Genomic DNA, 26,969 nt, shown 5'->3' with positions numbered 1-26,969 from the left:
ACAATCTAAATTAGACAAAACAGCAAGTGATCAGATTAGTAGCAATTGGAGGGAAAGTGGTTACAAAACAAATAATGGACCAAATTCTGCCCTCATTCACATCCAGGTAACCGTATTGCCTTTAGTGTGGGGTTGCCTACATGTAAGAGGGGGCAGAATTTAACCCTGTAACTGGTTCTGTTGTGAATGCAATTTGTTCATTTTACTTTTTAAAGAGAGTAGGTTAAGGTACAGGAACAGCCGCAAATGGCACTGAAGAAGTGAACAATGGAATGCTAACTGGAAAATGAGTTGATAAACCGAACCCAAAAAACTGCTATAGGCATTGCATAAACAGCCTTTTATCTGTATTTGTATCAAATTAATGATTTATTACCCAACACCACAGGTGGCAGTGTATACAAAGACAGTGCAACATGTGATTATTTACAGGAATTTTCAGCCTGACATGCACATATACTATCATGAGATGTTTTAATATTTCCAAAACATGTTATCAAGCTGAATAAATATTCCCTGCCCCAAAAGTTCATTTGTGTTTTACATAAAAATATAATATTGCACTTTTTACAAGAACAGCTATTTTGCATATCTGAGATTTATAACAAATGGAATGCTGCTTTTTAAAAAATAAGACTCCATGAGCAACATCCCATATTTAAATTGGGGAGCAAGTAAAAGCCTCCAAAACAAAAAAGTTTTAAATGAAGCATATCACTTCAACATGAACCAAAAAGCTTCTCCGTTTGTATTTGGAGTATGAAAAACATGATTAAAGCCAGCTTGTAAAATGTACCTGCAATATATGCATTTAAAAAAGTTAAATTCATACAGTATGCAGCCATTTGCTTATTCTTCACTGGTCCAAAAGATCTATTTTTGGAATATGAACTGTGGGAAGATCCTTGTACTTTATCAAGTTTTTTGAAAATCTAGACATTAAAAGATGTACACTTGGAATTTTCACAACAAATGCACAGATTGTACGTATATTATGATTTGCAGGTATCTATACATATTTTGTCTTTATCACCAGGTGCCAAATTATAGATCTTAAGTACAGTGTTTTGCAGGAGGATAAATACATGCAATGAGTAAAAATATAGCCATTCAAATCTATATGGTAGAAGTGGAATGTGTAAGTGACTTAAAGGAAAAAATAGGTTTTAACTACTTAATGGGTTTCTGTGGCATTCTTGGGTTGTAACTTTTTTCCCCTAGTGGAGGAATATGTAATTATGCTCAGCTGATATTGGCTTTCCGAATATTTAAGTTATTGAGCGCGTCAGTCCTGTGTGGAGGATGCCATAAAAAAATTCACCTTCAAATTCAATTGAGAGGTTGTGAAGTATTAACCCCTGACCTGAATGCATGTTCCTTTTTCAAAGATTAGCACCTAGGAATAAGTATCATATTTGCACTCTGTGTGTGTAAACTTTTCGAACGATCTGACATATATGATGAACACTGATTAGTCAAGCAGTTATGGTCTTATTCAAACATTTTACATGTATTTAACTCTCACATGGCACTAAATGGGAGCAGATGATATCTGCACTGTTTTCTTTGTATTTTTGAACTCTGAAATGTATGCTAAATATATTCTGCCACTTAGATTCATAATAACTAACTAGTGTTATGCATTTGTGCAATTTACAATTAGATGAAAAACCTTGTTTAACTATTGCTTCATGATGCCATGAGGTGTCTGGTTGTTATTAAAACACAGACACATTGGTTTCTGTCTGTTACAGGAATATTGTCCTATTAGAGCTGAGAAGACAATTAGCAAAAAACTATGGAATATCAGGGAATAACAGAAGTTCAATTTTTAGCATTATGACACACCATAAAATGGTTGGTGCACAAAGCACCTACTGAGTTATTTGCTTCTTCAAAAAGCAGTTTTGAATCCTCCATGTTTAAATTTTTGGGGTACTAATGCTAGAGCCAATTAGACTGTACTGACTGATCAGATACACACATTGATAATCTTCTTATAAATATTTAAGAAATTTTAATGCTATTGGTACTTTACAACACACAGAATAAAAGGGAAAAAAGTCACCACTAGTGATTCAAGATTTGGAATACTTGTGTTCAAGAAATTATTTAAAAAAATACTATTACATTTTACACTGAAGCATTTCAGCTTGTTGGTTAGAGCATTTGTGTGCCACGTTCCTTGTATCAGAATATATAAAACCAGAACTTCCTTGTAACCTTGATATGGTTTAAAGTTTGGGGCATGCATATACACATTTTACAATAGCCTCAGGATTGATGTATGCTTTCATCAACTCACTTGTTTTAAAGAAGTTCAATACATTTCAAAATCCAATTAAACAACAGAGGTTCTATGATCTACTCTGGATTTAAAGTGCTTCACGAGATATGGTGATTTAGCAGCATGAAGAGTCATCAGCCAGCTGCATAGCTGCTAAGGAATGAGTAGAACATGGGTAGTTTCAAGCGCTGCTGGTCCTTGCGACACCAAGCTATAACAGTTCCTTCACTATTTGCTGTGTACAAGTGATGACCATCACAGGAAAATGTAAGGCTGAAAACAATAAAAATCTAATTTTTATATCATATTTAGCAAATTATACTATTTAACTGAAAATACTAGAGGAGATACTTTAAAAAAAGACAAGTACAGCATAACTGCAACCAACACAAAAATCAGTAGCTTGCCTTCAGTGAGGCAAGTTCCTATGAATGCATAAGTCTAGTACTGTGTGCGCGCGCATATGTGGGCGTGGGCAATACCTGCCTGTTCAAACTGCAATTCAAGGTGTCAGTTACAAACTTTACTGACATAAATTTAACTTAATGCCCAGTCTGTGTGTTTTTATCTTTGTCACTTCAAGTACAATCTTCTGTGCTGCTCCTGCGGTCATTTCCTGGGTGGAACTCACTCTGTCTGGCAGAGGGTATTCACACTGCAGGGTTCATGCCCCTGAAAGCTGCTCTCAGATTGATGGCCAGAACCAGAATCTGGCAAATTTCATGGGATACGTTTTTTGTTTTGTTGTGTTTTTTTTTTTTTTTTTTTTTTAAAAGGCAGGCATTTCCTGGTTTTACCACCATAGTAAGTAAATCCACCAGTTCTTTCTACTACACCTCTACCCCAATAGAATGCTGTCCTCGGGAGCCAAAAATCTGTGTTATAGGTGAAACCACATTATATTGAACTTGCTTTGATCTGCCGGGTGCACAGCCCCCCCCCCCCCGAAGCGCTGCTTTACCGCATTATATCCGAATTCATGTTATATCAGGTCGCATTATATCGGGGTAGAGGAATAATTGTTTTATTTCAAGAGACTTAAAAAACCATAAACTTGTACGCAAGTTCTTGTTTCTAATTACTGTGAGGTGCTGCTGAGGTGATGGTTGGTACACATTAAATTAAGAATGACTAAATTAACTTGATGCTGAGATCACAAGTTAAACCTGAGACCCCATTACAAATGTGAAGAGAATTATGTATCTGTGCAAAGCTGTCAGATGGGAGTTCACCTCCAGCCATTCACACACACATTCAGAATCCCTAATTACACATTTGTACTGCAGAACCCAAGTTTGCTGTACTTACTGCAATTTAAAGAACTCATTGTGGGTAGCAATGCCTCTCGTGCTCTATTAGAATTCTAACACAACTAATGTCAAAATAATCATTTTCCTCTCTATTTAAAAAGTAATTCTCTGGATTAACCAAAAACAGTTTCTAAATAAATGGATACCGTATCCCAATTTAAAAAAAGAATTTCTGCTGCTTAGAAGAGCAAGTCAGTGTTTCAGAAACCACTACTACCAGGGTGTGGTAACAGTGGTAAGTGTTGGCTTTAACAGTGATCACTACAATATGTTTTAAAATGTTGCTTCAGTAATGGGCACAAATATAAATTCTTGTAATAAAATTTGTTACTGTGTTACTATTGAATAATTATGAAATTTAGGGCATGATCCTGCAAGTCCTTCATGCAAGGAAATTCCCATTGAGAGCATGCTTTAGTGGGAGTTTGGGCCCCAATTCTGCAAACAGTTTAGCATGAGCATAGCTCTTACATAAGTGATCAATGAGCCTCTTCATGTGTGCAAAATTACACAGGTGCTTAACTGTTTGCAGGATCTGGGCTTTTTTGTGCCAGCCAGGGGGAAGGGTGAGGCAGAAACACACAGCAACAAAATAAAGCCACACAAGTCATTTACTACTGAAGCTCATACTATAACCATTTACAAATCTGCTTAATTGAAAAGTAAAAAGATAACTTGTCAAATTAGGAGTTAATATGAAAATCCTGGGGGAAAATATGAACTTTGTTTTAAAAGACAAATACGCAAGTATTGTTCAGTCCACAGGGGAATCCTTCAAGTTTCGGTCTGTGTTTATCTCATCATGCTTGCAGCTGAGAATAGTTATTACTGTCATGTTGCAATGTATTTGTGCTCATTTTACTTTCATGGGGAACTAGTAGGATTGTGTGCCTGTTTTTAGATAGTTTTGTTCATCCACTTCCCCCATTTGTTAGTGTCTTAAATAAGTCAAGATTTATTTTTAAAGGGAACTTGAATTCTTTTTATGCAGCAAAATTTTTTTTTACCTTACAATAGGTTTATTTGATTTAGGAAATGTAATTTCCCGCACAGGTTTCAAGTCCCAAGTACTCCACAGCCTGAAAGAAAGAAAAAAAGTAATTATTTTCTCCATATTCCACTTAACCTAAATATTTAGGGATAAACATAAGTTTAATTTTAGAAACTGCGAACAGTTGAACAGATAGTTCAATTTTTTGTAAAAGCAGAACATTAGCATGATTTTAAAACTGCATACTGTCTCAAAACAAAAACAAACATTGATTTTATAAGTGTCTATCAGCAAAATACTTTAAGAACTTAAGGAGGAGAGTGTATGCTCTTACCTTACAACCCCATTTTCTAATCCCCCTGCAATAACATTGATGGACACTCCTTCCGGCTGGTTAGAGAAAGCAACAGAGCATATGATTTCCCTGCAGTGAACATGTCCTACAAGATCACCATTTACCGTCCAAAGTCTCAGATCACTGCCCCCTCCAACTGTAATACAAAGTAAACCACAAATATTACAAAATAATCTAGACTATTTGAATAGCCTATGTCATTTAGCTTTCAAGACCACATCAGCAAGAGATCAGTTTAGTAAAGATTAAAACTGATTCAGAACAGAAAGCTGTACAAATGCTGTACCATAGTTATTTTTTCTTTTTACCATATTTACCATATTTTGTATAGGCAACCCCCCACAAAATTAATATGATTTATAATATAAGCCCTAGCACTTTAGCAGTAAGGAAGCTATAAACATTCTACTCACCAATATAACTTTTTGAAAATGCTAGTTTTCATGTTAGCAGGTCACAGTAAACACTAATCTCTCTCTCTCTCTCAAGGTTTACCTCGATCTGCTAATGTGTTCACGCTACAACTGCCTTGTCTTTACTAGGATTTTACCTCTCGTTAATTGCCCTATGTTAGCTAACACAAGGTAAGAACACACCATTTTTTCCTAGTGAAGACAAGGCCTGAGAGTGGTAGAGATAAAGGAGACGAATATCTCAGGCTATGTCTACACTGCACACCTGACAACAGTGCAGCTGTGACACTACAGACGCACCATTGTAAGGCATGCAGCGTAGCTGCTCTTTATCACGAGGAGAGAGCTCTCCCATAGACAAAATAAAAACACCCCCAACGAAGGGTGGTAGCTTCATCGACGAGAGAGCGGCTCCCGCCAACAAAGTGCTGTCCACAACGGTGCTTTTTGTTAAAACTTTTGTCATTTGGGGTGTTTTTTTCATACCCCTGAATGACAAAAGTATTAACAACTAAAGTGCAGTGTAGACAAAGCCTCAGATTCAGTCTTGGCCCTGCCCCTGGAATGTTAAGACCATGTATTGTGTTTCTGTAATTGCCAGAGGTCCTAACCTTCAATCATCCTTTAATATAATAACCTACTTGTGCTACCTTGCAAGATTTTTATTTACAGCTCTGATTTTGAAGGGCTAGAATGGTATTTGATCCACCTCACTCTACATGGGAATACAGGAAGGAAGAATGAAAGCAGCTTCCTGAAGAGACATTAGAAGCCTCTTTCACAGTACGAGTTTGGCATTGAGAACCAAGACATTATGTATAGAGGACTGGACCCAAACATTAGAAATAAAGTGAATGTTGGGACAAAAAACTGCTTGGTGCCATATGGATTATAAAATTAATCTATTTATCTCGCCTACCTCCCTTGATGGGGGAGAAAATTAGATGCGCGCGCGCACACACACACACGAGGCGCGTTGTCCAAATGACGGCCTCAAACTAACATTAACTACACTACAAGATAGAAAAAGTACTAAAAGGTAGTGAGTGCTGTTCAGTGTGCCTCCTCTTACAGAAACAAATATAGTGCTGTAGTGCGTGTATACAATAAGTGTCAAATCATCATGCACCTTAAGCTACTTCTAACTGCCCATGTGAAAATTTGACCTAATATACAAATACATGATTGGGGATGTGTGAGGAAGAAGAACAATTAAGAAAAAGCTGTTTTGTGCCATTTGGCTGCGGAGTCAGGGACTTTCTGGGAAAATTCCTTGCAGGGTTCCAAACTCCCTAGGATTCTACATTAACAACAAATACCTACACTTTCTTCTGGAGGTTTTTTCCCTAAAAACACCAAACAAAGAAACAGACTACTCTACAGAATTTTTCTGGTTCCAGTCACAGCAAGACCACACGTGCTTCTCCTGTTTGCTTTGAGTCACTAGGTAATGAACTCTTTGTTAATATAGCATATGTGGTGCCTCAATATAGTGCATATATTAAGGGACATCTGAATACTCCAACAAGTCTGTAGTTTTAGCAAATGTAATTTTGCTTTGTACAAGTAAAATGCCTTAGGAGGATACAGTATTTTGGAAAACAAATCACTGCTATCATGAAAGTAATTAACTTAATAGAATTTGAATTTCTCAGGACTCAAACTTTCAAATCTTTAAAAAAAATCAAAAATTACACATGCAGTCCTGTCAATCACTTACAACCTGCAAATTTGTAACTACACAAAACAGATACACATCATATTGTATATAGAAATAAGTTATTGAGTTGATCAGTTGGCTGTTCAAATGATTCAAGTCACATGACAAACTATTGCATTGGGAAAGTTGATTCATCTTTAAATCTGGTCTATGAATGTGGATAGGTTATTCATTCATGATACCATACATACCTGAATCACAAACTGTTGCAATATCACCTGTCATTTCACTACCAGAGACTGCTGTCACAGGACTCTTGTGTCCAGCAAGACTTTGGACATAGCACAGCCTACAAAGAATAAAAGATCTCTAAATAACCCGCAGTTTAGCTTCAGGAAACTGAGTTTTGGTTTCATACAAGATTAAAATACTTGGAAAGTAATAATCTGAAATGATTATTTTACACAAAGATTTTAAAAATAGTTAGAAAGTAAGCATTTTTAGGCTAACCTAGGAAATTATATTTGTACCTGTTCAAATCCCAGATGATACAGGTTCCATCCTTGCTTACACTTATCATTATACTATATGGTTTGCAGACAAATAAGCTGGTTATCTCTGCTGTGTGACCATATAGATGTACTTGAGATTCCATTTCTATCTCGGAATGCTGAAAAATAACAATATTAAAATGAGACCTGAATTATTAAACACATCCACTTATTTATTGTTTTGGAAGTGTGGCTTCCATTGTTTTCAATTTGATCAATACATATAGATCTTAGGGAATGAACTGGCACTCCATGATTAAATGCTTCATATCTTCAGTTCAGATGCTTTTTGTAAGACTTTTAAAGAAGCAGACACATTGCTGACACGAGTATTTGGAGTAAGACATTAACTGTGAAAGGCACTATATTCTCCCATTTCTCACACACACAAGCTTTGAGAAGAAGTTGTGTGGCTGGCTGTTTTCCAAACTCTTGTCTGTAGCTCAAACAGAGATGGCAGCTAGATCTCCATATTTCAGTTTGACTGGCTAGAGAGGAAATATCGGGGGGTGAGGGACAGTCAATGGCAATGACCAGCACTTTTTAAAAAAAAGTTAGCAAAAACCCCAAGTTAATGGGAACATATTGAGCCAGTGCCAAGTCCTTAGATGGGGTTTAACTAGGTATTAAATAGGTGTGAAATTTGAAGCTTTGCTCTAATACAGAAACTATCAAAAATTAAATGCCAAAGAAAAGATGAAACTGCTAAGCATAAGTGCTACTTCTTGTGTTTTATTTCATTGCAATTCCTCAGACTTTTTTTTTTTTTTTTTTTAAAAACACCCTCTAAATTACAAGAGTTGCTTAATCAGAATGATAATTGCCCAATTAAGAGAAGTCCAGTGTACAAGGAGATTGGAATAATGTTTATACAAGAAAGGTAAACGTCTCTCTGTTACAATGAATTTTCCCATAGGTCTTCTTTACTACCTCAGAGCACAGTAATAAACAATCTAGGAATTTGGAAGAGGAAATAGGGCATACAATAGCTCTACTAAAAGATTAAAAGAGTCAGAGAACAGAAAAGGAGAAAGAACTGGTAATAGTTTTCACTCACAACATGCTAGTTATATATTCTCTAGCATGATCTGAGCAACAAACAGCAACATCCATCTCTGTGCTAGTTACATTGATTACTAGTCAGGACAAGATTGACCTTTAATAATCATAAAACATTTAGAGATGTTTCATTTAACCAACCACAAGAAAACAACAAACATATTCTCCTACTGTGTACTATAATACTTGCTGCTAAAAATATCCAGTCTCTACATCCCCTCAGAGTAATGTATCTACTATTCATAGAAGTATGGTCTGCCATTATTTTAGAATTTTAAGAACAGAACTAGAACAAGGTTTTTAATGGGAAAGTGTCAAGCCAAGATTAATTTTTCTGCTAAACTATTTTGTTGCCTCATCTTTCCACTTCCCCCATCTAATTTGTCTGTTTTGTCCACCTTTTGCTGACACCTACATCTCTGGGACAGGGATTCTCTACTTGTCTCTACGGTCCCTAGCTCATGGGGCCTGATCCTGGATTGGAGTTTCTAGGAACTATCATAATACAAAGTACAAAATGGTAGTAATGGGAAAGGATGGAACTCTAGGACCAGATAATCTAATTTATTTGTGCTAATAAGTCATGCAACTATGACTTTTCATGCTATCCTCTCTGCCTGAAACATACTTGTAAATACTGTGTGCCATGGAAGCTCTCGCCTCCTCCTTCAAATCTCTTAAGACTCATTTCTTCCATCTATCCTTCCAATGCTGATGTCCACTTCACTACACTAATATAAACATTCCACTCACAATAAAATATTTTTAAAGTGGCATAGATATAAAAATAAATTGATTTAAAGTTGGTCATATATTTAAAATGCCCTCTTTCTGTGTTAGACTGGATGGCTGTGGTTAAGGCACTGGAGTAAGGGATTATACAATAATTACCACACAGTTTCATCTATTCTCTCAAAAGGATATACAATAGGTTAAAATGCTTCCCTCTCTGTTAGCAAGAAAGCCCCAGATAGATTAGGAACAACTAAAGCGTGGAGCAACCCACTTGCCCAACAGAACCTCTTGGCTGAGGCCTTTTAAGGGTAGTGATATGAGTGACTTCTCATAACAGTACTTCAGTGGGTTTTGGATGACAGACATTGACAATGCCTGGGAGAAGTAGCAGACAAAAGCAGTTTGTCTGGACTTTTTCAAACACAGATATGGGTCACTAGATCTCTGAAAGCAGGGCTCTCTAGACTCTTATGTCTATCCATTAGCAACATCATACCTGTCTCCTTGCTTTAATTATTTACACATGAAGATTTGCCCTGATTGACACATCCTGTACTGCATTTATAACAGGCTGTTCCACTACATCAGCACTCAGCTGGGGGCTGACTACAGAACAGATGCTAGTAAACATGCTGGCATTCCCTATAGTCCTGTCTCAAGCAACTAACTAAACAACAGATGCTACACAATTGGCAGCAAGGTCATGTTGCCTGAGGTATACAGAAGTGTCAGTGCTGAGGGATTCAGCAAACATGATCTCACAAGAGGACACCTGAGGAGCAAAGCAAAGAACTCCTCTTCGCAGTTATGAAGTGCCTTACCGCTGTCAAATACAAATTGCTAGTTTCTTTATTAGCATTTTTAAAACACAAGTATTCTGTACAAAAAGTTTATTTCCTATTTTAGTTACCAAAAATGTAACGGATATTGCTTGGGGCTTTAAAAATTAATTGCTCACAGTGAGTGGGCTTTCCTAGTGTGTGTGGGGCTTGAGCCATGAATTTCTGCAAAGTTTTAACCTTGATGCAGAGGAATCCTTCTCAATCTGCAGAGAGCACTTAGGTCTCTGTTGCTGCTCCTAGATTGATCAAGCAAATGCAACATAAAACAATACTGTGGCCAGTTTAAGTGTTGCTATTCAGAACCCTGTGGCCTAAGATGGACTGTCAAGAATTGTGTCAGCGATTTGCTACTTCTTGGGAAAAAGTTATGAACTACTGAAGAGGCTGATGCTGGAGTTATTTACAGAAAAGACAACTTAAAACAGAAGGCAAAATCCTGGCTCCATTACAGTTCTATTCTATTTTACACCCTGAGCATCTTCCATCAATACATGAAGCGATATGACTAACATCTGTCACACGTTATTTAGTCTCATCACTGGGGAAAAGGTGTGCAGGAGTGTTTTGGTAAGGATTCTTTTTTAAATTAGTTAATACATGATGTTATGTGTCTACCTTCGAGAAGGCAAGATCAGAGAAGCACGCCTTGCACTTAGAGCAGAATGTGGTAAGGTCTGCAAGAGTCCTTAGTTCCTGTGAGAGTTTGGCCTCCAAGAAGTTTCTGTCTTCCGCACAAATGGGCTTTAACCTTATTATAGAAAGCTCCATTGTACCACAAGACTGAAGCTGTTGATCGTGGTTTTCATTCCAGAGCTTTAGGTGATATTTTTGATACTCTGGGCCCAGGCCACTGAGTGCGTTGAAGCTAAGGATCAAGACCTTGAACCTGACTTGATGTTCTGCGGTAAGACAGTGTAGAGAACGGAGGACAGATTTAATCTGTTTGTGGTAGCTAGTGTATTGAGGTGTGCTGCAGGGTTCTGTACTAGTTGGAGTTTCCAAAGCACTGAAGGCTTCATGCCCACATATACCACAATTAGGTATCGCAGCCAAAAGATGATGAAGATGTGAATAACTGAATCCAGGTCACTGTTCATCAGGATGGTTCATCCTAACCAACTGGAGATGATAGAAAGCATTACTTATGGATAGAGCTGGACAAAGTTTTTGGGAAATAGTTTATTTGCTGAAAAATGCAGTTACAGTCAATGCAAAAACTACTTACAAATTTTTGTCCTGTTCACCAAACAGTTTAGAACAAACAGCTTAGTGGTCAGGGCACTCACATATGATATGGGACATCCAAGTCTAGTCTCTGCTCCAAGGGCTATAATTATTCGTAAGAAGCTTCAATAGGAAAGATTCAGAAAATCCCATAACTGAATTGACATAGTCCAGTGGTTAGGGCACTCACCTGAGGGGTGGGAACTCGTGTTCAAATCCTCTCCATGTCAGGGAAAAGAAGAATTGAACCAGGGGTTTCTCATGTCCCAGGTGAGTTCCCTAACTACTGGCCTAAAGAGGCAGCTTCCTCCTACACCCATCCCATTCCGAGGTGTTATGTCAAAAGTGCCCCAAATTGAAACAAACTATTTCATCCCAGCTGTTCGATTCTCTGACCAGACACCAAAAAATCTGTTTCCAGGTCAACCCAAAAAGTGTTTTGTTTTTGCAGTTTATTGGAATTGCCAGCAAAATGAAAAATATATTCATCTACGATAAGGCCATTGCGGAGAAACTAAATTAATTCTTTGCATTGGTCTTCACTGTTGAGGATGTGAGGGAGATTCCAAAACCTGAGCCATTCTTTTTGGGTGACAGATCTGAGGAACTGCCCAAATTGAGGTGTCATTAGAGGTGGTTTTGGAACAAATTGATAAACTAAATAGTAATAAGTCTCCAGGACCTGATGGTATTCACCCAAGAGTTCTCAAATGTGAAATTGCAGGACAACTGTCATCTGTAACCTATCATTTAAATCAGCTTCTGTACCAAATGACTGGAGAATAGCTAATGTGATGCCAATTTTTAAAAAGGGCTCCAGAGGTGACCCTGGCAACTACAGGCCAGTAAGCCTCACTTCAGTACCAGGCAAATTGGTTGAAACTATTGTAAAAGAACAAAATTGTCAGACACAGATGAACATAATTTGTTGGGAAATAGTCAACATGGTTTTTGTAAAGGGAATCATGCCTCACCAATCTACTAGAATTCTCTGAGAGGGTCAACAAGCATGCGGACAAAGGAGATCCAGTGGATATAGTGCAGGGGTCGGCAACCTTTCAGAAGTGGTGTGCCGAGTCTTCATTTATTCACTCTAATTTAAGGTTTTGTGTGCCAGTAATACACTTTAACATTTTTAGAAGGTCTCTTTCTATAAGTCTATAATATATAACTAAACTGTTGTATGTAAAGTAAATAAGATTTTTAAAATGTTTAAGAAGCTTCATTTAAAAATTAAATTAAAATGCAGAGCCCCTCGGACCGGTGGCCAGGACCCAGGCAGCGTGAGTGCCACTGAAAATCAGCTCACGTGCCACCTTTGGCATATGTGCCATAGGTTGCCTACCCCAATATAGTGTATTTAGATTTTCAGAAAGCCTTTGCCAAGGTCCCTCACCAAAGGCTCTTCTGCAAAATAAGCAGTCATGGGATAAGAGTGAAGGTTCTCTCATGGATTGGTAACTGGTTAAAAGATAGGAAACAAAGGGTAAGAATAAATGGTCAGTTTTCAGAATGGAGAGAGGTAAATAGTGGTGTCCCACAGGGATCTGTATTGGGCCCATTCCTATTTAACATGTTCATAAACGATCTGGAAAAAGGGGTAAACAGTGAGGTGGCAAAATTTGCAGATGATACAAAGCTACTCAAGATAGTTAAGTCCCAGGCAGACTGCGAAGAGCTACAAAAGGATCTCACAAAACTGGGTGACTGGGCAACAAAATGGCAGATGAAATTTAATGTTGATAAATGCAAAGTAATGCACATTGGAAAACATAATCCTAACTATACATATACAACGATGGGGTCTAAATTAGCTGTTACCACTCAAGAAAGAGATATTGGAGTTATTGTGGATAGTTGTCTGAAATCATCCACTCAATGTGCAGCGGCAGTCAAAAAAGCAAACAGAATGTTGGGAATCATCAAGAAAGGGATTGATAATAAGACAGAAAATATCATATTACCTCTATATAAATCCATAGTACGCCCACACCTTGAATACTGCATGCAGATGTGAGCCCAATCTCAAAAAAGATGTATTAGAATTGGAAAAGGTTCAGAAAAAGGCAACAAAAGTTATTAGGGGTATAGAACGGCTTCCGTATGAGGAGAGATTAATAAGACTGGGACTTTTCAGCTTGGAAAAGAGGCAATTAAGAGGAGATATGATAGAAGTCTATAAAATCATGAGTGGTATAGAGAAAGTAATGAAGTGTTATTTACTCCTTCTCATAATACAAGAACAAGGGGCCACCAAATGAAATTAATAGGTAGCAGGTTTAAAACAAACACAAGAAAGCATTTTTTCACGCAACGGACTGTCAACCTCTGGAACTCCTTGCCAGAGGATGTTGTGAAGGCCAATACTATAATGGGGTTCAAAAGGGAGCTATATAGATTCATGGAAGATAGGTCCATCAATGGCTATTAGCCAGGACAGGCAGGAATCGTGTCCCTCTGTTTACCAGAAACTGGGACTGGGTGACAGGGCATGGATCACTTGATAACCTGTCTGTTCATTCCTTTGTGGCACCTGCCATTGGCCACTGTCAGAGGACAGGATACTGGGCTTGATGGACCTTTGGTCTGACCCAATATGGCCGTTCTTATATTATTTGCCCAGCTCTACTGACAGATGGTGTGTATGCAACAGCTCAGTGTCAGCAAGGAATTCAAGTGTTCTCCTAAACTAGGGACTGAATTGACCAATTGTGGGTGTGCACCTTCAACTGAAGGAGCTCGCACTGTGGTTGCAAACTTTTCAAAGTACTTTCCTCTGCTCACCGGCATCATTTCTGTATTGCATGGGTTCCACTTCAGCCAGCTTGTTCTTCACCCTTGAGCTGATCCCATCCAAGCACTGCACTATCTTGGTGGCTGTGATATGGTTGTATGTGGTGAAGAATAGTCTGAACTTTGTGTTATCTGCATATTGCTGATATTTGAGTTCATGTTATCTGACCAATTTGCCTGGTAGGTGAATGTAGATGTTCAACAGGCACTGGGACACAATTGATTCCTGTTGGACTTCACAAGGGAGGGGTCTGGTGGCAGAGGTGCTATTTTTCCATCCTCATTGGGTTGTCTCTCAAGGAAGGACTCAAGTCACTTCAGTGCATCATCGTGGACCCCTGCCACATCTCAGGCAAGACAAGTTTAGGTAGTGCATGGCTGACCGTGTCAAATGCTACAGAAACGTCCAGTGGAATGAGAATGGACGTCTTCCTTTACCCATCAATGCCATTAAAACGGTTTCAGTTCCATGACCTGGCCTGAATCCAGATTATGCCATATCTAGAGTATTAACTTCAGTACAGACGCTCCCTGGGTTACACAAGACCCAACTTACGCAAATTTGCACTTACAGAAAAAGTTCCATCAGCCAGAAATAGGATTTTCGAGTTGCGGAAATTTTTGCGTAATGTATGGGTATACGTTTCCGACTTACGCAAAATTTGAGTTACGCAAGGCTTTCCGGAACGGAACGATTGCATAAGTCGGGGGGCGTCTGTAAGGTGAGCTTGTAGTTGGAATTTGGCTAGCTTCTCTAAGTTTGCTCAGGAACAGGAAGTTGGACAAGACTCCCATTGACTTCAAGGGGGCAAGGATTTACTCCGAGAATTCCCTTCTTTCTTCCACAGCAGTTAGAGAGGGTAAGGTGGAGATTCAAATTTATCAGCCACCTATTAGTCAGGGGTGGATAGAAGAGCAATGTCCAGACATGGCATTTTGGTACCTGGAGAAGATACTGGAGTCTCTGTCAGAGGGGCTGGCCTTCCCCTTTGTCAGGGTGCCCTGAGTAGTGGTATCCCCTCACTCTGATCTCTCATGTCTGCATCTGGACAGTAGATTTATTCCTTTGGACAGTAAATGTCTGGAGTCCTGATGCTGATGTACTAGTAACTAAGTACAGTTCTCAAACACAACAAAAATCAGGATTTGCTTTGAAAGTAAAATAGGGTGGGAAAGTCATTTATTTTTCTTTAAAGGCGGGATGGTGGGAAAGAGAGAAAAGTTGGGCACCAATCAAATGGTTATTAAAATGCAGAATTCAAAATTTAAATTATTTGTCAAAATGTATATGATAGGGTACTTTGAAAGCCTCTTTTAGTTTAAAAAACCCTACAATACAAGGCAGTTTTAATAATACAAGTCTAGTTTTAAGGAGTGAAGTAAACAGCAGCAAGGATAAGAAAAGAAAAATAATGTAATATAGCTAAATATCTAATTATAAATCCTGTCTGATATACTTACCATATTGCTAGAGAATCTGTTCATATACGCTGTGATGACACCAGATTTGCTACCTGTAAAAAGCTGGCAACTGTCTGGTACCCAAGCACAACTTGTTACCTTGGAGGAAAAAAAAGAGCCAGAGAAAATTAAGTACTATTTTAAATACATTCTATTTCATTATACCTAGCTATTTTATCAAATCTGTTTTTGTTGGTTTTCCTAAGAAAAACATGCAATAAATAAAATACCCGACCCAAAATGGAAGCCCAAGAGCAGTTCAAGAAATCTGCAGAAGGTCATACATTTTGCATAGTTAGAGTTAAAATTATGGGTGAAATTATGTGGTGCATCTCTAAAATACATAGCACAGAACTCTCAGCTCAAAGAGATGGAGGTATGTGTTAAGGTAACTTTCTGCCCTCCTGATCCTGGGCTGCTCTGCTGGCTGGAGAGGCCTTGGCGTAATTTGGACAGTCCTAAGGGTCTGTGTAAGTTATAGCAGCCTCCCAGGGCTGTGTGCTTTGTCCCCATCCTTGATGCACCCCTCTCACATGCCCTATATCAGGGTTTGCAAGGTGGTCTTTGGAAAATATTCTTACTGCGGTCTTTCATGGTATCTTTGCTGGAAGAATCATATCACAGTCAGATGCAGGGCTTTCAGAGCACCTTTATGCAGTTCTGACTCTTATGTGGTATAAAGAGGCCAGTGTAGGGTGAGGGTCTCACTCTGACTTTTTCCATTTTGTCTTTAATCAACATTTTTGACTGTACAAACCGTAGAGCCAACAAGGAGGCACTTATTCCGCACCCCACACATACCAATATTTTAAGGGATCTATGATCTTCCCTACTCTTGTTCTCAGCCTAGAAACAGATTGTTTGGAAAGTTCTATAAACTCATGATGACATATCCAATAATGGTTTTTCTGCCAGGATAGAAGAGCAGAATCAGAAGCAAATTTTGGGAGCAGAGAGATTGAATAGGAAAATTTAGTGGAGAAGAAGTAAGAAAGAGGGATATTTGGTGGATGGAAATGGAGGAAGAACCACCAAAAAGTAAATAAAGTTTTTTTGCGGGGGGGGGGGAGGTGGAGGCATTTTGGAGAGTTTGGAGGGGCTCATCCAAAAATGGGTATGCCCCAGAAAACGAATGTGGCATTTAGCGTAATTCCTAGACAGACATAAGCGAAATACTAATCAGCAAAGCAAATGAGTGCAGCTGAGTTTAAACCTGGGATGTAAGTTTGTCTCCCCCACTCCATTACATGCTTTTGAAGAACTAATTGAAATCCTTATGATCACATAATAAAGAATGTCATCAAGGACAAGGTGATGCTGACATTGATAATGGGCTACAGAGCCTTACATCTCTGTCACTGGTTCAAGCATGAACAAGATAGCGAGCGACTAAAGACACTTATCTGATGGCATATATTAAGGGACGTACGGGATCCACCTTAGTTCCCACTGGATATGTGCCCACATCACATTGAGCACCCTGCTGGCATTTTAAGAGACTCTAAGGACTACATGGGCATGGATGCTAAACCTTGCATTGTTAGAAACTGTTCCCCAAAAGTAAAGGTGCAGTGCACTGGGGTTAAAGTAGGGTGACCAGATGTTCTGATTTTATAGGGACAGTCCCGATTTTTGGGTCTTTTTTTAATATAGGCTCCTATTACCCCCCACCCCATGTCCTGATTTTTCACATTTGCTGTCTGGTCACCCTAGGTTAAAGTGATCAGGAATGGTGGTGGAAGGCTATGAAATTTGCACTATCACTACCTAGGCTGTACATGTTCTCTATTAAAAATAGATTTCAGTTTTCAGTGATGTCATATAGAGCACCTTTTACAAATACATTAACTTTACAATCAGAAACACTTTAAAAAAAAGAGTTTTACCTGGTGCAACTGTGAACTCTGTATAAAATTTATTGGAGGTTCACTTTGCTTGCTTTTTAGTCTTAAAATGTTATCAGCATATCCCCAACTCAGAATGGCTGACCACTGGATATCTGTACTGTGCATGCTTCTCACACCTGCAGGAAAGGCATTATATGTTGCGTGTCAAGTATGCTGTCGCAGTTTCAGGGTTACTGCACCTTTGCCGCCCCCCTCTCTAGTCTTCAATGAGGGCACCCAATTAAGTTTTTAGACTTCCAGCCACCACCTCTCTTGGTGCAGAGATTCAGGTCTCTCTCCCTTCAGACTGGGGGTTTAGGCTTGCAGTCCCTCTGCACCTCACTGCAATTTACCAGCAGGTCTGACTGGAATCCAGCACCTGTGGTTAACACTTTCTCCAGGGGCTAAAGCAGTGTATACCAGTTACCAAACAGCTTTTACAAAGCAAACTGCATTTATATGCTTAGGGCAAAAGCATTACAGAAAAAACAAAAAAAAAAAACAATAAAAAAAGCTAGACACATACTAAAAGCGTACCAGAGGTCACCCCCAACTCCTGCAGAGCGCTCTTAGGTGCCAGTCTTTCAAACCACATAAATGGGTTTGCTCCCTTAGTCCCAAGTTCATGTCAGCTTTTAGGTGGATCAGGAACCAGACCCCAACTGGACAGTCAGCTGTTTCTTTAAACAGCTCAGGCCATTATTCTCCATCTCTGAGAACAGGTAATCACCAGTCAATGGCCCTCTCCTCAGGGTATAGCTTCAAATCTCTGGGTTTTTGCATAATGGGGGTTGTGGAATTTACATTAACCACTTGCCAGGGATTCCCCAGGAAACCCACTTAAATACTTATTGTCCCAAAATTCATGCCTGTCTGGCACATTTCAATGTAGTCATCTGAACTCCTTACACATGTGTGATTACATAATGGATCATTTTGGCAGCTATTTGTAAAAATCCACGGTTAATATACAACACGCATCTTGCTTTATTAGGCTAGGATACAATGGCCAAAGTTTTTTTAAAATGGGTGTCTCCAATTAGGCTACAACATCCATCTTTAGGCTCCTAAATAAAGTGGCCTGATTTTCAAAAGTGCTGTGTATTAGAGCTCATTGACATTTTTCAAAGTCTGCCATTTTGACAAAAGTTTTCATTGATATTTTGAACTTGGGGGGGTTGCGGGGGGGGGGGGGAGACAATTTTTGTGACTATTTCTGTGGAAATTAGGTCCTATTTTTTGACCACCACTACTCTCTTCCCTGGGCATCGCTGAGAACTCAACACTTCTGAAAGAGAGACAACTTATTTTAGGTGCCTGTGGACTTCAGAGCCTAAGTTGGCTCTCATTTTTGAAAATCCTGGCCAGTAAAATGCTTTAATGCAAGAGAGGCAATTATTAAAACCCATTTGTACATATATCAATAGGCTTTAATTCCATTGAGTTAACCTGACAACAAAGCCTTCTGCCTTGCAGTTCTACTTCTGTTTCCCTTACTCATCCCCCATTCCATCCTCCAACAATTATTCCTTCACTTCTCCCTCCTACTGCTCTTCTATTCATTTACTTGTTCACCAATACTCTGGTTCTCTGGATATGTTGGCAAAGAAAGTTACCTGCCTTTCCCTAACTGTTGTTCTTCGAGAGGTGTTGCACATGTCCATTCCACTCATAGGTACTGACTCTGTGGGTGTTCCAGGGCTGGAGCACCCATGGAAAAAAAATTAGTGGGTGCTTAGCACCCACTGGCAGCCAAGTTCCCCCTCCCTCCCACCGACAGCCCTGCTGATCAACTCCTCCTCCTCCCTCCCAGGTAGGGTGACCAGATGTCCCGATTTTATAGGGAGAGTCCCGATTTTTGGGTCTTTTTCTTATATAGGATCCTATTACCCCCACCCCCTGTCCCGATTTTTCACACTTGCTGTCTGGTCACCCTACTCCCAGGACCTCCTGCCCACTGCAATCAGCTGTTTCACAGCGTGCAGGAGGCGCTGAGAGGGAGGAAGGAGCAGGGACCGGGCGTGCTCGAAGGAGGGGGTGGAACTGGTCAGGAAGGGGCAGGAAGAGGTGGAGCGGGGTCTTGGGGAAGAGGGTGTGTGGAGGCACCTGTGATTCCACGCTATGTGAGCGCGTGCCCAGCGCACTTTTGTCAGAGATTTTTTCCCCTAAGCAGTACCAACTGGGGCAGCTTGAATGCCCTCTGCTGCCATGCACCACTGCATGCAGGTATAAAGGGTGGAACCACTATCAACCCACCTCACTTTTTTCTTACTGGAAAGGCTCTGATAGCGAGGGGAAGGAGGGTGGGTAGTAGAATGAACATGTGCAACACATCTCGAAGATCAACAATTATGGAAAGACAGGTAACAGTTTCTTCAAGTGATTGCACATATCCATTCCACTGTAGAGGACTCACAAGCAGATCCATCTGGAGGTGATCCCAAAGCCTATTTGAACAGTGATTGTAGAACAGCAAGCCCAAATCTGGCATAATTTCTGGAATGAATGGCTATAGTATAATAAGAAGCAAATGTGCATGGACAACCAAGTTGTCATTTGCAAATGTCAGGAATAGGAACTTGTGCCCAGAAAATCATAGAAGCTTAATAGGAAACCAGGTCCACCACCACAATGAACAATTTTGATCATGACACCTAAACAATTTAGTCCAGCCCAGGTAAAACACTACAGCTCTTCTGATGTCTAAAAATGGTGGAGCTTCTCTTCATCTCTGTGAATATGAGGTTTTGGGAAGAACGGTGACGAACAAATTGCCTGATTAATGTGAAAGTTGGAAACTATCTTTTTCAGGAATTTTGGGCAAGGGTGAAGGTAAATCTCGTCCTTATAGAAGGCTGTATAGGGAGGCTCCAATACCAGAGTTCTCAACTTTTTAACAAGGAATGAGGGAAGAACTTACAGTAACAAAGCTATAATTGCTCCAACCACCGTCATTGGTGGTAAGAAGGAACTGAGGAAATTTGGGGGCAGCTCTGCCCTTTATACCTGCACACAGTGGCATATAGCAGCAGAGGGTGTTCATGTCCCTTGACAGGTACCGCTGCGGGGGGAGGAGGGAGGAATCTCCAACAACCATTCTCTGGCCGCGCACTCAGCTACAGTGGAATGGACATATACAATCACTTGAAGAAGAATTGTGGGTTTCTAGAGTTCTGATATTTTAAAAACACCAAGTTGAGTTATTTTAATGAAAATACCAAACTAATTGATAAGAATTCTTGAAATCCAGCACCTTTATTAAAAATTTACTTAATAATTCTATTTACAATCCTTAGCAGAATAAGACTGCAAACTTGAGCACTCTGCTAGAGTATTAGAGTGGCACCTTAAAAATATAGCATGATTATGACTCGGCAACTGGTTAAGTTTTTCCAGTATTTCATACGTAGAGGGTAAACATGAAATTGATTTCTGGTAAGGCTTCCTTACCTTGCTCTTTGCTGTAGATCATCAAAAGGCAGAACTTTTGGGACAAACCACAGATGGCCCTAGTTGGTAGAGCCTGCAGAGAGCCAAACCTTTCTCCATGTGGCTGGCTGAAGCAAACAACTGGATCTGGAGCACTTGGTGAACCTACATATTCCCCCCACTTTAAACCTTTTATCCAAGGCAAAGGACTCTAGAGCAAAGACAAATAAAATGCCAATTAAAATAGTCAGTGTAACAGAGCAATGCTATTTTATATGAGGAAAAAGTACATTATAAATAAGACTCCTATAAATTATCCTAGTCTTGTGGTACTTTATATGACAGGGTCTATACTTTACTCTGTTATAAAGAAAAATAAAATTATGGAAAAAGGCAATTTAATGTCATATGCTAAGATATTAATTTCAAGTGAGTTCTGTTTATTCAGAGACAAGGAGGGTGAGATAATATCTTTTATTGTGCCAACTTATTTATTTAGTCAGTTCTTTATAGGCTTGACTAGAAAACTGGTAACTTGCAGAGTTCAAGAAACAAAGTACAGTGAAACATCAGTTTTCCATTTCTATAAACCTGGGCCAAACTCCTGATTAGGTTTTAGAGAAAATAAGTGTCTGAAGTGAAGGGGGCATTTTTCCCCACAAAAAATGCTAAACTAGACAAAATGTTGATACAGATTGTTCACCACCCTATATTTCAACACTGGACCAAGAATTCACCATTCAAGGCATGTAATTAGCCAGCCAGCAAATAAACATTTAAGTGCAATGCAAGTACTGGCATTCTCTTTGCTTCAAGAAAGACTAGTGAAAATTTATTCTACTTTTTCATATATCAAATACCGAAAATTAAAACATATTACAATGTAATTTTGCATTACTTCACTAATATTATATATTTTCCCCATGGTACAGCATTAACAGTGAGGTGCAATTTACGGATTAGAATGCTCTGAAGCATTCTATATTGAAAAAGACCAGACAGCTGACATGGTGGACTATACTAATCTAATATAAGAATTCTATATTAGTGCTTCCTGCACAATAAGCATATCAACAGTCCTGAATTTATTGGGCTCTCTCACATTTCAGAGCTTTTATAGCTTCAAAAGAGTCATTCTGAGCCCTGATATTTTTAAGTTTAAAATGATATTTTATGGGTACTTAAAGTCACTTGTATACTAAAATATACAGATTGGAATTTTTTTTTTTAAACGGTTACTGGCAGAAACCAGAAAGTAATTCATTTGATAACCTTGTTCAATACAGAAACAAAACTAATTTGCAACTTTCACATGCGTATTTACACATGGAAATTAGAATGGTTGTTTTTCCAGTAGTTCTTCCTAAATTTCAAGGGTGAGAAGAATGGTAATGAGGTTGTACTGAAAAATACTGACTCAAAGAAGACAATAAAATTATCCTACAATAACAGAAGAACTGCTTAGAAACTTCTTCTTTACTTCAGTTTGCTTACTGACAAATATCCAATGAAAAAGCTTATTTTAATTCTGCCCTAAATTTTGCAAAAGGTCTGAAGCAAAATGTCTTGAAGCTCAGTCTACAGTAAGAGATATTTACTAACCACATTTCCTACAGAAAGACACATGGGCATACACTGAAACAGATTTGCCTCAGGCATGACAGACTATTTGGTGCTCTGTGGAGCAGAAAAATCTCCTACTTCCATTGTGGAGAGAGAGAGAACGAACAAACTATTCCAGTCCAGCACCTTCCGCCCCCCACCTCCACCCGTTATACACTCTGGGAGTAGGATCAGCAAGGACAGAAATTCACTGCCAGACGGTTCCTCCAGAAGCTTGGGCACCTCAAGTCACTGAGCCAGTTCTGCTCTGATCCACATAATCATGAAATGTCTTAAATGTGCAGAAGATACACTGCTAACGCTTTTCATTAATACAGTGCAAGTGCAGCCGTTTTGCTTAATTATTCAGATGTTTACATCAGGGTACAGTAATTACAGCCTGTGAATGTTAATTGAGCAATCTTGTGAATCAAATTACATACTGGATATACTATTTCTTTAGCGTGCTCCCTCGTTTCTCTGAAAGCAAACTGCACTAATAACCCCATGGCAGCGGGAAGTTCTCCTTCTATTATGAGCCTGGATCCGGGTCTGCTGACATGCGCTGTGTGGAACAATTGACGAGGGGTTTGTCCATATGTTTTTATCATTGTTTCCAGGGCTCTTCTTTGAACGGGATCCTCAACAGCAGAAACATCCATCCCAAAGTAGGTCTAAAATGTAAAACAGCAAACACAAAAGCTAAGTAAAGTTATCTTTGAAAAATGTTTCCCAACTAAAACTGCACAAGCTTAGAGCCAGAGTCTTCAGCCCTTCTGTAATTGACTTCTGGATGCAACAGAATTGCAGAACTACACCCTAAAGTGTAAGGAAAACCAGCATGAATCAAGGGGACTATATGATTGACATTTAAATACTCTACTTTACCATGAGCAATTAAATTACAGGGGTGAAACCCATAAGTGAGAGAGCCTGGCTGGACAAAGTCAGGCTGCTGCACTGCTAAAATGTAAGCCTTTCAAGGAATGCATTTTGAGACCTGAAAATGTACAATTTAGGAATTCTTTTGAAATTGACAAGGCCTTCGTCATCTTGTTCTCCTTTTACCACTGTCCTGAGTAAATCCAGAGGCTTTTGCAGTGTAATGCAGAGGCTTAACCAGTTCTGTGATCCAAAGTTAAGGCCACTACAGGGGTTTAGCTTAAATGGGACATTAATTATGTAGCAGGTGAGTACAGTAAGGAACATAAATGATTGTGGAGGAGGAATAGCATAAATGTTGTTCTCTCTAATCAGACACTTCACTTATCTCTGCTGCAGCCTTCGTTACAATCTGCCAAAGTGAAAGGTTTCTTTTTGATGGAAGAGGAAACAAAAATACTGCATTTCTAGATATTATTGCAAACAATGACTAATTGTCCAATAGGCTTTTAAGTAGACATACATTGTGTGACAATTCCCTGCCTAGCTTTAGCCCAAGAAAAATGATTTAAAATAGACATAATTGACCTTCATGTCACAAACCCTGAGATTTTACCAATTCTTCATTTAAATATTCAGTCTTTTTCCCTGTTCTTTGATAGTTAGCTATTTCAAGGGAATTTGCCTAAAACTCGATGTTTTCCAAGCAATCGGTCAAACCATCTCAGAGATCAAATAATTTTATACTATGAACAGATTACTTGACAAAAAAATACTTACGGCAGGATGGAAGACATTGATAGCTTGAACCGAAGCCTTGCCCTTTTGCTTATACCCAAACACTAAATCAATCCAGTTACAGATTGTCTGGGAGACATGATCAGACTCTAAAGCCTGACGATGAATCAGGATGAAGAGACGGGGATCATTACGAGCCCATGGGGGGAGATTGACATGGTTTACTCTTTCACCATTTTGACGCAATCCAAAATCAAAACCTAGAAATGTAAAGAGGAAGGTTTATATGGTTTTATTATTTACCATTTATATTACTGTAGAATCTAGGAGCCCCAGTCATGGATGAGGACTCTATGGTGTTAGGTGCTGTACAAACACAAAACAAAAAGACAGTCCCGGCTCTACAGACAGATTGGGCAGTACAAGAAAACAGTGAGACAATATTTATCAGCAGATAGGCAGTGGTCTCAGCACACCAGCAGCTTAACAGTCCCTTTTTTAATATGCATCACTGAGAAGGAAAGTTTATGCGGAGCTCCACCCAAGCATGAGGGGCAACATGGCAGAAAGCACAATTTTAGGATTTCAATTACAACAGCAACAAAAGGAAGGTCTTTGCAAGAGTTCTAGGTGTCCTGATACTTACTCATTCCTACAATAACATAATGAACCCAGCAGTGTTAAAAAAACATTCAGATATGAGCAAGGTAATTTGAATCAGCCAGTAACTAAGCTACAAAAGAAGAAAAAAAAGAAAGCTTCTTTCTGCCTCCCACAGTGCCACTATCTCCAAGAATCTTCTCCAAAAACCTCATAAAAGAAGTGTTTTCTGTAGGATACCCAGAAAGTCCCCAAAATTTTGGTTGATCTATATTTAAAAAGAAATCTGCACCCATTTCACTCTGAGCAGCATTTTCAAAAGCCTTGTGAATCTATAGGCCTTTTCTGAATCTCTGCAGGGAAGAGTGCTTAAACACAGTTCTTGCTGGAAAGGTGATAACATGCTTCTGAACCCTAGTGTAGAAATGATCTAACTATATTACAGAACTGTATACAGTAAGTGGGCTGGCAATATCCATGTGGAAAGCCATGTGATAAATTAAATAATCATGTACCTTAGTCTCACATGCACTCTGTACACTATATCCACTGGGACTACTAGCATTCAAATTCTCTTAGCAGCTTCAAACAGATGGTACTTTTGGGAGGGGGGCGGAGCACAAACCTTTCAAATGTTTGATATCCCCACTGTGCAACAGCGCTACCTGAGGTCCAGAATGGGTAATACTCAGCACTAACACTGCTTCTTGCTATAGTCATTGGCCTGGTCTACACTACGACTTTAATTCGGATTTATCAGCTTTAATTCGAATTAACCCTGTAACCGTCCACACAACGACGCCATTTAATTCGATGTAAAGGGCCCTTTAAATCGATTTCTGTACTCCACCCCAACGAGCGGAGTAGCGCCAAAATCGATTTTAGCAATTCGAATTAGGGTTAGTGTGGTCGCAATTCGATGGTATTGGCCTCCGGGAGCTATCCCACAGTGCATCATTGTGACCGCTCTGGACAGCAATCCGAACTCGGATGCACTGGCCAGGTAGACAGGAAAAGCCCCGCGAACATTTGAACTTCATTTCCTGTTTGCCCAGCGTGGAGAGCACAGGTGACCACAGATAGCTCATCAGCACAGGTAACCATGCAGGCTGATAATCGAAAAAGAGCACCAGCATGGACCGTGAGGGAGGTACTGGATCTGATCGCTGTATGGGGAGAGGATTCAGTGCTTGCAGAACTTCGTTCTAAAAGACGAAATGCAAAAACTTTTGAAAAAATTTCCAAGGGCATGATGGAGAGAGGCCACAATAGGGACTCTGAGCAGTGCCGCGTGAAGGTCAAGGAGCTCAGACAAGCCTATCAAAAAACAAAGGAGACAAACGGTCGCTCCGGGTCAGAGCCACGGACATGCCGCTACTACGCCGAGCTGCATGCAATTCTAGGGGGGGCTGCCACCACTACCCCACCTTTGTTCGTGGATTCTGGGTCGGGGATAGTCTCGACGCCTGAGGATTCTGCCGATGGGGTAGAGGAGGAGGAGGATGAGCTTGCAGAGAGCACACAGCACTCCATTCTCCCCAACAGCCAGGATCTTTTTATCACCCTGACTGAAGTACCCTCCCAAGCCTCCCAAGCCAGTACCCAAGACTCTGACCCCATGGAAGGGACCTCAGGTGAGTTTACCTTTTAAAATATAAAACTTGTTTTAAAAGCAAACGGTTTTTAATGATTACTTTGCCTGACTTTGCATTCGCGGTCAGTTCAGCTACTGGAAAAGTCTGTAGCTACTGGAAAAGTCTGTTAACGTGTATGGGGATGGAGCGGAAATCCTCCAGGGACATCTCCATGAAGCTCTCCTGGAGGTACTCCGAAAGCCTTGCCAGAAGGTTTCTGGGCAGTGCATCCTTATTCCCTCCTCCATGGTAGGACACTTGACCACGCCATGTTTGCAGCAAGTAATCTGGTATCATTGCCTGACAGAGCCTGGCAGCGTATGGTCCCGGTGTTTGCTGGCATTCAAGCAACATCCGTTCTTTATCTTGTTGTGTAATCCTCAGGAGAGTGATATCACTCCTGGTAACCTGGTTGAAATACGGGAACTTAATTAAGGGGACAGAGGTGGCCGTTCCTACTGGGCTGTTTGCCTGTGGCGGAAAATAAATCCTTCCCTGCAGTTAGCCAAGCGCAGAT

General features: G+C 39.7%; 1 protein-coding gene across 1 annotated transcript in view; it reads right to left on the bottom strand.

Annotated features, from left to right (window-relative positions):
* Positions 1 to 339: 339 nt before the first annotated feature.
* The window catches only part of LYST (lysosomal trafficking regulator), a 125,551-nt gene continuing 98,921 nt past the window's right edge, over positions 340 to 26,969 (bottom strand). The window contains exons 42-51 of the mRNA XM_034766872.1: positions 24,261 to 24,478; positions 23,042 to 23,272; positions 21,018 to 21,207; positions 17,568 to 17,704; positions 15,682 to 15,780; positions 7,547 to 7,686; positions 7,268 to 7,365; positions 4,923 to 5,079; positions 4,605 to 4,676; positions 340 to 2,560 (exon numbers count right to left, since the gene is read on the bottom strand). Coding sequence (XP_034622763.1) covers positions 2,422 to 2,560; positions 4,605 to 4,676; positions 4,923 to 5,079; positions 7,268 to 7,365; positions 7,547 to 7,686; positions 15,682 to 15,780; positions 17,568 to 17,704; positions 21,018 to 21,207; positions 23,042 to 23,272; positions 24,261 to 24,478 — 1,481 coding nt within the window. The 3' untranslated portion in view covers positions 340 to 2,421. The remainder of the gene's footprint in view (positions 2,561 to 4,604; positions 4,677 to 4,922; positions 5,080 to 7,267; positions 7,366 to 7,546; positions 7,687 to 15,681; positions 15,781 to 17,567; positions 17,705 to 21,017; positions 21,208 to 23,041; positions 23,273 to 24,260; positions 24,479 to 26,969) is intronic.

Source organism: Trachemys scripta, chromosome 3 (genome assembly GCF_013100865.1).
Source record: "Trachemys scripta elegans isolate TJP31775 chromosome 3, CAS_Tse_1.0, whole genome shotgun sequence".
Lineage (NCBI taxonomy): Eukaryota > Metazoa > Chordata > Testudines > Emydidae > Trachemys > Trachemys scripta.
This window is presented reverse-complemented; position numbering and strand designations above follow the sequence as displayed.